Source organism: Rhineura floridana, chromosome 13, assembly GCF_030035675.1.
Source record: "Rhineura floridana isolate rRhiFlo1 chromosome 13, rRhiFlo1.hap2, whole genome shotgun sequence".
NCBI lineage: Eukaryota > Metazoa > Chordata > Lepidosauria > Squamata > Rhineuridae > Rhineura > Rhineura floridana.
The window spans coordinates 40,054,717-40,066,590 of record NC_084492.1 but is presented as its reverse complement, the minus strand read 5'-3'; the positions used below and the strand labels follow the sequence as shown (position 1 = coordinate 40,066,590).

The 11,874-nt window shown below is 48.7% G+C and overlaps 1 protein-coding gene across 1 annotated transcript in view; it reads right to left on the bottom strand.

Annotated features, from left to right (window-relative positions):
• Positions 1-1,590: 1,590 nt before the first annotated feature.
• The window catches only part of SNTB2 (syntrophin beta 2), a 34,033-nt gene continuing 23,749 nt past the window's right edge, over positions 1,591-11,874 (bottom strand). Inside the window, exons 5-7 of the mRNA XM_061594719.1 lie at positions 10,852-11,048; positions 6,708-6,892; positions 1,591-6,174 (exon numbers count right to left, since the gene is read on the bottom strand). Coding sequence (XP_061450703.1) covers positions 6,082-6,174; positions 6,708-6,892; positions 10,852-11,048 — 475 coding nt within the window. The 3' untranslated portion in view covers positions 1,591-6,081. The remainder of the gene's footprint in view (positions 6,175-6,707; positions 6,893-10,851; positions 11,049-11,874) is intronic.

Sequence of the window (11,874 nt, the reverse complement as noted above, 5' to 3'; positions counted from 1 at the left end):
CCCGGTCCAGCACTCTGATCACTACACCCCACTTTCAAGGCCGACAAGACAGGCCACCATGTGGAGCTTTTCCTGAGTTCTGAATGTCAAGATTGGAGCAAAGGTCTTGGCGAGCAAAACATCTCCCCTCAAGGGTGGAATTCGGGGGGGGGGAACTACCTGGTTATTATTGTATTCTCTTGGGGACCTCTTGTTAATTTGTGTTAGGTCAACAGGAAACAAGATTTAGATAAAAAATACTCTTGTTTAAAATTAGGTAAAAATACTCTTGTTTAAAAATCACCACTCTTTCATAGGACACACCAGTAAAAAGGCCTGTATCCAGTGCTAGTTGTACTCAGACATGACTAATCTAGGTCCATTAATTTCAGTGACCAAAACTGTTGGATACAAGCCATACTTTGCAGAGTAGCAGGGCTCTGTTAGCCCATTGCAGTAAAAACAACAAAGTGTGTGACACTTTAAAATGTTACAGTTGCACTTTGGTAATTTTTTTTTTTGGCTTCGCAAAAGGTATTTGCCCTAATGACGTTTTTAGAATTGCAATTCAAGATGGCAGCCACTGGAGGCTAACAACATCTGGACAACCGCAGGTTCCCCAGACCTGTTCTGAGGCCTTTAGGAAGCTGCCTTATACCAGGTCAGACCAATGGCCACCCAGATCAATGCTGTCTGCACAGGCAGGCATCAGCTCTCCAGGGATTCAGACACAGAATGTCCCCAGCAGTACCTGAAGATGCCAAGGATCACACCTGGGAAGGACAAATACTTACCACTGAACTATGTGACCTCTTCTGTTGCTTTTTCAGGCAAGCAGATGCTTAGTAGAAGGCAGACGTTGACAACCCCCTTGCCAGTGTTTGATAGAAGTGTAATAAAATTATGCATAGTGTGGAGAAAGTGAATAGAGAGAAGCTTTTCTACATCTCTCATAATACTAAAATCCAATGGCGTCAGTCCAATGAAGCTGACTGTTGGGAGACTGAGGACAAACAAAAGAATGTACTTCTCACAGCGCACAGTAAAACTGTGGAATTGGATCCCCAAGTGACAGCTGAATGGCTGTATTAAAAGGTGGTTAAACAAATTCATTTCATTTCAAATTCATGGATGATAACGCTATCCATGGCTACGAACCCTGATGGCTATGTTCTGCCATCTGAATACCATTTACTGGGATTCACAAGTGGGGAGAGTGCTGTGGCACTCAGGTCCTTCTCACGGGCTTCCCAGAGGCATCTTGGCCACTGTGGGAACAGGATGCTGAACTAGATGATTCTTTCAGTCTGATCCAGCAGGACTCTTATATTCTTAATACTGCAAGGCTCTGGAGGGATAGATTAAGTGTAAGTTGTATTTTTTTTAATTAGAAGAGGTGATTCTATAATGTTCCGCCCCCTTCACAGCCTGTCTCTTTATCTGTGTCTGTGACCTTACCCATTACGCTTCCCCCCCCTTCATTAATCCCAAATCCAACTCACTAACATGGATTTGGTGAGCAGCAACGTATATTCCACAGCAACGAACCTAGAGCGACTCCCTTGCCCCGATTTTGAAAAGCATTTCCCCCAAAAAACACAAGCCAGTGAATTAAGACTAAAAGCATTTACACCTTTATTATACACAACACAAAGGTGACACTCACCCTTAGTCACCTTTCCATTGTAATGTACTATACTACACAGTTAACCTGCAGCTCAAAGGCTGGAGAGTGTCCATGTATTTGCTAGAGAGCACATGCACTATTCCTTTGCTTGTGAAGACCATAAACTGTCCAAATATCACAGCCTGATTTATGTGGATTTGGTAACCTGGGGACTCCAACATTTAAGATTAAAAACCTCAGAAAAAAGACATTGTTCTTGTACAAATACCATTTACAAAGAATACAAAAATAAAGTTGGTTGTACATTTTAGGTTGATTGTGGCAGTATTACTGACTGTGCTTGAATATTCAAGGTTAGAGCGTGTGTGGGCGCACGCACACACACACACACACGCACACACACACACACACACAGAGCTTACACAAGATAAACACATTTATTTTGTAGTGGTTTCTGTGCATATTTCTTCAAAAAGTCTCATCTTTGGCACTTTGGGCCTTTAAGTTGCATTTACCCAAGTTGTAAACTCCTGACTCATGTCTAATAGCAACTGGGAAATCCCAGCTAGAGAACTAAGGAAACCAGACAGTACATGGGATTGTTGATGGTTGGGGAAATAAATTGTTAACTGAAAACATTAATCTTGCAAGAATCACCGGGATGCAACTCCACGGAGAATGGGACAGTGTGTTCCCTGCTCCAAGGCTAATGGGCTGCACAGCGAAGACAGGCCAGGCAACAAAGGCAAAGGCTAGATGGGCCAGGCATCTCTATTGCTCACTGTTCAGGGTCAAAACCATTGAACAAGCTAGCATGTCCCCCCCCCCACATACCTGTGGAAAAATCTGAATGTTACACAACTTTGAGGGAAAGTTCTATTAAAGTGTTCAGAGTGGGAACCTGACTACCAAACTGCAAGCCATAGTTATCTGGGCTTTTAATCATTTTATTTTTGAAAGCCCATCTTGTTTTGCAGTAAGGTGGTCCCCCATCACTGTGATCCCCAAGCACTATTTAAAAGAGTTCTACTAAGGCCAGCCAGAATATGCAACTCTTGTCTGAGAAGTCAAAACACACAAAGCAGTGCCTGGTCCTGTGTGTCACAACAGTTGCTCTGCTGGTGTTTGTACAATGCACAAGTGCTAGCCATTGGCAACCACCAGAATCACACTGAATGGGAAGCCTGAAAAGCTCAAGTGTGTTTTGGAAGGTCAAAGTACACCTTTTACATGCATGGGCAATAACTGTCTCTCAACTGTTTTGCTGCTTACACCACCACAGAGAAGGAGCCTTACAAGTGACCCAGCTCTCGCTTGCAATTATCCTTCAGCGAACAGAAAGGGTGACAGAGCAGAGCTGAACTCTTCTGGGTTTTCAAACGCAACACTTGTGCAATGCTGAAGCTGGCACGGACCACGTCCTCCACTGATAAAGCATGCATACATAAATATATGCACTATTTCCACCGTTCTGTGGGACCACATTAGAACAGATGCCTGCTTAATTATAAAGCTCCATTAAGAAGTTTCAAGCCTTGAGACACCTGAAGGTGTGTAGAAGAAAGGGGCAGAGGCCTTAGACAGGGATTCTAGTCCTTGCTTATAGCCCCTGCAGTCTCCAAACCCCCCTTGTAATGCTAGACCACTTTCCTTTGCCTCTTTCCTTTTACCACCGGGCCACAGCGCATCTTGCCACATTCTACTAAAAAGCCAAGTTCACCACTCTATGCTATATATTCAGTTGGGACTCAGGACGTTTGGTTGCAGAAGCTGCCCTGCTGTGACTAAGCACTCTTTATACAAGAGACCCCCCCCCAACACACACCCTTACTGTTATCATTTACTCTTCCCCAATTACTCCCCCCTCGGCTACTCCCAAACCTGAGGATGCTACCTCCATCCCCCAGCTGCCTCACCTTCTCAAAAGAACCAGCTGGTCAAACACAGCTGGCCCCTCCTCTTTGCAAAATTTGGTCCGTGGTCATACGATGCACCAAGCATGCCTTGTGCCTTTGGGACATCCCTCTGCTGCCTCCCCCCATGGCTAAGAGAGCTCTTTTTGGAGCACAGGAAGTCTCTGCCCCCTCCTGTCTCCAAAAGCCCCAGGAATCCTCAGGAACAGGGAAAGAGGACTTTCCTTTCCACTCTCCCCCACCCCCCACTGTCCAGGACTTTGGTAAAAGGCTGCTGTGTTATCAAATAGAGCAAATGACCACTCTGAACTCCTAGGCAGTCACAGCAAGGTTTCAGCTCAGTCCCACTTGGTGAAGGATCCAAAGAACACTCCTTTGCCCTCCCCTACACCTCTGTCCTAACACTTCTCCTCTTCCTCACTCCCACAAGCAGGCGTGTTTTGTGATTCCACCAATTTAAAAAATGAAGTTGCTGGCCCTTGTGATAGCAAAGCACAGCTTGTGTGTGACCACTGCCTGGTGGAATCTGGCAAACCACAAATGGGGTCTGAACAGGGCTTCCTTTTTAAAGGCTATGATGCTCCGTTTCAAAACGTCATGAAGTGCCCTTCTCCAAAACCCTCTACCCCGAGAGAAAAACGTGGGGTGGAGAGGCAGGAGGGGAAAAGGGACTCTCACTTTAAGCCAGGGTTGGTAGACTGCAGCTCCCATCATGCCTTGCCATTGGCTATGGTGGCTGGGATTGATGGGAGATGGAGTCCATCAACACCCGGAAGACAGCACGCTACCAGAACTTAGCTAAAAAGGTCTTCAGCTCTGAGGCAAACACACTGAGGGGAGGGTGGGGAGGGTGCCAAGGAGGGCCTCCAGACCCAGCCTTGCATGGTATAGACCAGAGGTGGGGAACCTGTGCCCCACACTAGCCCCTGCCAGCATGGCCCTAGCCCTGAGCTGGAAGGAGCAGCTCTGACTGCCCCCAATATCCCACACACACACATTTGCACCTTCTGCCTCCAACCTGTACTGCTGTGCTCTAGAACAGCCTTTCCCAACGTTTGGGTCTTCAGATGTTACTGGACTACAATTACCATTATTTCTGACCATTAGCCACGCTGGCTGGGGCTGATGGGAGTTGTAGTCCAACATCATCTGGGCACCCAAAGGTTGGAAAGGCTGCTCTAGAAAGTCACGGACTCCCCCACCCTTGATGTATGAACATTCCCTCTGGGGAATGCAGAACGCTTAGGGGACCCCCACCCCATCACAGTCCTAGAATTCTTGTGGTTCCAAGAGGCAGCCGTGGGGTTTAAACCCACTTAGGTATGCTGTGCAGACGCTGCCCTCTCAGCGGAGTGGGAAAGGATGCCAGTACAGCTTACCTCTAGAGAGCAGGCCCTCACAATCCTATTGGTTAAAAGGCTGCTCCGTAGATGGCATCTCAGTTCCCCAGGAAGTATTCCTGAGAAAGTAAGTGATAAGGCAGCCCTGCCAGAGGTTTTGCAGTCAGGCCTGAGCACCACGGCTGCTTGTTTAAGACATTCCACCCCTGAAACATCAAGTGAACTCAGGACCCTAAAAAGGCTGAGACGGGAGCCCTCCCGACAGGCCTCTTTGCTCAGCTTTGGTTTCAACACCTGTGCTGCACCTTCCCCTCTGGAGGTCAGCTCTTTCCCGCGCCAAAGCACAGAGTTTTCCAGAGATCACAGCACCCAAGCCTTGGTTGCAATTTGCATGCATTGCGGGCAAGAAGGGTTCTCATGCCCCCCGCCCCCGCTGAAGGAACACAGTGCTCTCAGTTCACCCCAAAATGTCACTGTTTGACCTGAGCCAGGAACCCAGAACTAAGTTAAGCCCCTCCTTGAGAATTATAATAAAAAGGGAGAGTCTTGTGGCCCTGCACTCCTCCTTGCACAACTGCCAGGCCAGCCCCTCTCCCGAGACCTGCCTGCAGAGGGTGCAGCCCCCCCGCGGCCTGACATACAGCACTTCCAGCACAGCAGAGCCAGGCACACAGCCCAGCGTTTAGCTGGTCTCCCTGCCGCCATGACTGTTGGTGCCTGCCCCCTTCTTCCTTCCTCCACCAAAAGGCACACTTGGTATAAGTGATATGAGAGAAATGGCTTCATGATACCCCAGGTGAAGAGCTGCTCTATTGGCCAGGCAGGGTCACCTCCCACCTCCCTGTGGGGCATGATCCACAACTGCCAGCTGCCAAGATGACTGTGGGGTTTTCAGAGCAGTGCTGAACTCCAGGCAGGCAGGCAGGGGGAATGCTCATGCAGCCTCCCTGGCTGCTGTATTCCCCTTCATCCTACCCCCACGGCCACCTCTCCCTCCTTCAGCTGCTTCACCCCGGGAAGGCAGTCCCTGCAAGAGCCGCAGTGTTCAGCCAAAGCTCTTCCACGGCCTTGTGTCCGCAACGCAGCTGCCAATCACAAGTCCTGGTCAAGGCACCGATGCCAGAGGAGATCTCTGAGGCGGGTCTTTTGTGCCGCTCCTTCTGTGCTCCGGCTGCTGCCGCGCCATCACCACTGCCTGGTGACCTCTGGCGGCCCTCGGCTCCTACACCAGCAGCCCCAGGCGAGTCACTTTGGCGGACAAGAATGTGTGCAGCACAAAAACGATGGGCTTGGGGCAGGAGTGCAGCTCCAGTGACTGTGGGAGAAGAAACGTAGGTGAACACTGTCCATTGTTGTTATTTTTAATTCTATTATTATTACTACTACTACTTTTTCATGTATGAATCACTTCCCGTGAGGCATACTGAAGCAACTGACAATAGAATGAAAACATATAAACATATACAAAAATAGCTAAAAGAATATTATATATTGCACAATTTAACAACAGCAGCACATGCTGTTCAACAACAACATAAAATCAATCCACATCCAATACATGAACTGATCACCCTTAGTGCATTGGGGCAATTAATTCTTTTTAACTCTTTTTGCTTCTTGAAGCCCTTCATTATACATTTGATGCTAAACTGAGGGCCTCGTGTGATCTGTTTTTGGTGAAACCAGCTTTGATTTCATGGTACACTGCAGGCTACAACTGTAAATATAGCTCTTCTACCAACAGAAGTAGCTCTGTCAGTCTCCCAAATATGAACCCGGAAATGTATCAGTGCAGCCCATTCAAATTCCTTGCCCTTAAACCAGCCCAGGCCCGATCCCCCTACTCACCAACTCCCCCTCCGGACCCCCAAAATCCAAGTAGAGGTTCCTGATGCCGTCATCCGCAGACATTTTCAGCCTCTCAAAAGGGTATCGATAAAGGACGCTGGGAGAGCCTGCCTCTTCCCTGGAAACAGCGAAGCCATTTTCATAGTGGATCATGAGGCGGACCTCTTGGCCGTTCAAGACACATCCTAGGCCACAAGCAGACGAATGTCAGACAAATGGCCACTGGGAGCAGATAGGCCCACATCCTTCTATGGCAAGCTGCTGCTGCATCCCTCCCCATCCTTGAAAAATAAACACACATAAGCTGAGTTTCTTCCTTAAGTCCTTCTATCAAAGCCACCATCAGGGTCAAAAGGTTTGCTGTGCTAGACCTAGATGAAACAGCCTCTGCTTCACGCAGCTGCACAACCTGTTTTCACACTGATGCGCAAGGTAAGACTTGATTGGTGCTGATGCTCATCTGATGGCTGCAGGGAGGTGTGGGAGGAGGATCTGCTAGTCATGCCAAGGCGAGGCAAGACGATCTGGGCCCTACTCAGGCCTGTGCCTGGGTGTTCCATGAGTCTCCAGCCACAGATTAGCACTTGAGCACTTGGTCTGAGTACAGAAGGGCCCTGGCCCTGAGTGTAGACAGCACTGGGTAGGGAGGCCTATGGAGCTGCTTAGGATAAAGCGCTTTCCCAAGTATCACAATTGCTCTGTGAACTCAGCCCCTCGGGAAACTCTGCTTTAACTAAAGGCGAGTCTGAACATGTGCAGTTCCATCCATCCCCTGGCACAACACGGCTCCCCCCGCCACGGGAATTTTGGATAATTTGTGAAGTGCTTTTTTTCAAGCTAGGGCTGCTGGAATCTTCCTTCTTTTGCCAGGAAGCACCAGGGACTCCATGGAACATTATCTGTGCACAGGAAGAAAAAGGAACACCAGCTTCATGGTGACAAAGCACAGAAGAATGTCAGGGACATGGCACGCTGGCTGGCCAGCCCAGTTCTTGCTGTGAGGGTTTTACACCCTTGGGATGCCCTTGTCCCCAGAAAAAGAAAAGAGAACAGCTTTGGATTTTACTCAAGGCTGTCATTCAGATAGAAGGCAGAAGACGACAGCAGGCTTGTCTTGGTTTGCGTCACCCAGGCTCTGATTTTATGTCATGGTTTATATGTTTTTAAATGCTGCAAGTCGCCTGGAGACTTCATGCATCAAGAAAAATTGAATTGACTGAATAAGAATTCCTTCTCACCCATCAAGCTCACAAATGCCATTCACAATGAATCCCCTGAATATTTTATGCTTTTACATGTTTTTTACTGCTGTTTTATTGGTTTTAGGCTGCATTTTTGTTTTATTATACGGGTTATGATTTATATTGTAGACCACTTAGAGATGTTTAAAATATTAAGCAGTTTATACATGCTTAAAATAGAAAGAAAATAAATGTTAAACTAGTTCAGGAAAACCAACCCAAAGATGATTCAGGCCTCTCTCCTAATCATGTATGCCAGGGTGGGAAACATCTGTGGCCCTCCAGATGTGCTGGACTGCCACTCTGATCGTCCCTGGCCATGCTGGTAGCTGAGGCAGATTGGACGGAGTTCAGCAACATCTGGAGGGCCACAGATGTCCACCAGTCTTTCCTTGCATTCCTTGCAAAAATGAAGGTCAGCTTGGTACATGTCAAAAAAGCTGTGTCATTTCACTGGCACCCCAGGAGGGGCCAAGGGTCACGGACCATTTGCAATTGCAGCAAGCCAACAAGCAGGGGATTTTTAAAGGAACTGTTACTGGGCGTCCATTTTTTTTTCCCATTCAAATGGCTTGTTGCACATGTCGAAGCCTCTCTACCATGTACAAACCCTAACATTTGGACTGAGGCAAATGTAGGTCAAAATTAACAAAAAATAAAAACAGAGTGAATGCAGCCTGGCAAATGCATTTACACAAGTTCCTAGCCTAGCAACATTCTTACTAGTCTGCCCACTCACCAGTAAATACATGAACAACAAAAGCAAAGCAGAATTAAAAACTGCTGCTTGTGATCTGCCGTAGCAGAATTCTTAAGGGAAAAGATACAGAGAACCCGACAGCACAGCATGCAAGGGAGAGAGATTTTGTTACGAAGTTTTCCAGAAAGACTGGTGGTTTGTAATAACCCTATGAATGATTGTGTATTGCTCCCCTATGTTCTACTGTTTCTATTCAGTTTCACTAAAATTTCATACCTCTAGTAGTCAGTGTTTCAGTGGCTTCCAATCTGAATTTGTGTTATTGGTTCACTGATTAAATCTAGTGTGTCAATTTTTGCCTACTGGGTGTCCAAATGTTAGGACTGGGTGTCCATTTGGACACACAACTATTACTTAAAAATGCCTTGTGAACAAGTCTCTAAACTGGACAAACTGCATCTGGCAGTAAAGCTTGCTGCATGATCCTAAAAACAGCTACCTTTGAATGGAAGGCAAAGTTCCAGGCGCTTCCCTGATACAAAACCAAATAATGTAGGACAGCCTTTCAACCCGAGCTGGTGCCCTCCAAATGTTTTCGACATAAACTCCCATCTGCCCCAGTCAGCCCACCTGGAGGACACAGAGCTGGTGAAAGGCTCACGGAGGACTCCGCACGTTGCAGCCAGGACAGCTGCAACAAGAACGCTGCCTGGGCAAAGTTGGTGCCATTCTCTTCTGGACTCTAGAGGGAGCCCGAAACACAGGAATCGGCTCTGGGAGCTTTTTTTCCTGAAGAGCCATGCGTTGACTCTGGGATATCTTTCTCCTTCAGCTGCTTGCAGGCCAAAGCCTGGTTTTTATTTATTATTTCTTTATTTCATTTCCACCCTGCCTTTCTTTTCATGATAGAAAGACAAGGGGGCTTCCATATGGTTCCAAACAGTCTCCCATCCAGGTACTGGCCACACCTGACCCTGCTTAGCTTCAGCAGGGAGCTGGCCTCATGTGCCTTCAGACCACAGGCTGGGACCTTTTCAAAGCACCAGGAACAAAAGCTCCTCTTCCCCAGGTGCTCAGCTTCCTGCCGGCAGATCAAGTTACAGGTGTCTGCATCTTGCATAAGTGGGGTTGAGCCAACCAGCCCGGAGGGATCAGATTAACTTACCAGCATCACAATGCACACCTTGCTCCCACCCCCCAAGTGACAACACACACACACACCAATCTGTCAGGAATGCTTTCATTTGGATTCCTGCATTGAGCAGGGATTGGACTCGATGGCCTTATAGGCCCCTTCCAACCCTACTATTCTATGATTCTATGATTCAATCATTCTGCCATCAGTCGGACTTCTACCAACCAGCCATTCCAACCACTAGCCTTTACCAAGGCTACGCTATCCCTGTTGCTAGCCATGATGGCCCTGTTCTACCTCCACTCTTGGAGGCAGTATATCTGTAAACACCAGTTGCTGGGAATCCTAAGTGGGGAGAGTGTTTTATTGCGCTTGGGTCCTGCTTCCTGTTAGGGCATCTGGTTGGCCACTGCGAGAACAGGATACTGGCCTAGTTGGGCCCCCTTCGGCCTGATCCTTCTGCAGGACTCTTCTGACATTTTTACTGGCACCAACACCTGAATGTGTCACTAGAAGCTAAAATGATGAAACTGAGGTTATCCTACTTTGGACACATCATGAAAAGACATGATTCACTAGAAAAGACCATAATGCTGGGAAAAACAGAAGGGAGTAGAAAAAGAGGAAGGCCAAACAAGAGATGGATTGATTCCATAAAGGAAGCCATTGACCCGAACTTGCAAGATCTGAACAGGGTGGTTCACAACAGATGCTATTGGAGGTCCCCGATTCATAGGGTCGCCATAAGTCGTAATAGACTTGAAGGCACATAACAAAACCTGAATGAGCGCATTTCAGCCTGGATGTGAGTTTTGCCTGAGAAAATGCACCCTTCAAGGGCAAAAGCAGAGCTTGGCAGAGGCAGATCGTTCTTCCCCCGCTCCTCTCCTGTTCAGCTTAAGCAACAGCCAAGCAAGTGTGGGTGCTCCACCTGCTTTAAGGCCTGCCCTCTAAGAGGAACGCATTCACTTCCTGCCCAAGGCCATGAATGGGCCAGGCCTTTCCCCCAGCAGTTCAGGCAGGGACCCCCAGCTACGCTTCAGAGAGACAGGACGTCTGGTGGCCTACCTAAAGAGACCTCCTTGACCAGCTCTGCAGCGGCATGGCAGCCTTGCACCAGGATTCTGGTCCAGGAAGAGAGGTCCCGGTGGGTCTCGACGCGGAAGATGTGCATTGCAATGCCCTGGCGGCAGCCCGTCCGCGTGGCAAACGTGAGGTCTGATCCCATGCAGGGCGATCTATGGCCTGAGCCAGAGTGCACCAGCCTGTGGAAGGAGGAGGAGGGGGAGGAAGGGTCAACAAGAGGAAGCAGCAACCCCACCGGCAGGGAGGACGGTGGGTTCCTCTGAGCAAGGAGGGGCTGCAGAAACCGCTAGCTGAGGCACCTGCAGCTCTTGAGGGTCTGAATATGCCCAGGAGGTGATGGATTCCCTCATTTGGCACTGCAGAAACGTTCCATTGTCTCATGGAGGCCCCTATTTCACCTAAAAGGCTCCCCAAGGGCCCCCCTCTCAAATGATCTGGAAAGTAATCTGGAAACCCACCTGCCGCTTGCATCAGGTAGCTGCAAACCGGGCACAGCAGGGAAACCTGGCATGTGGGCACTGGTGGACAGGGCAGGCACTACGCTCCCATGGCTCAGGCTAGAGAATGTCTTTTCCAGCAGATTTTGGCTACAGAGATGTTTGGGAGGGACCCTAAGCGAATCCAGCTGCTGCAAGCCTGCAGGAACTTCTGCCGCCAGCAGCCACACCCCTTTGGGGCTCGGAGGGGAGGCTTCCAACGGGAAGTGGGAACATGACCAGTGCTCCTGCTGCTGCAATGACAGGAACAGGGAGAGCCGTCTGCAAGCTAGCAGCTTTCCCTGCCCCCATCGACCCCAACCCTCCAGCAAGACCCAGAGCTGCCGGGCTTTGGTCTCAGCTAGCCCATCCTAACAGCAAAAGGGGAAAGCAATCAGTCTCTCCAAATCTACCCCCACCAACATTTTTGGTGTGCACACACAATTTGGGCCTTTCAACAGCTTGGCAGCACGGCACAGAACGGAGTTGGTCTCAGGCAAAAACCTGCCGGTCTCAATAATGCCAGGAC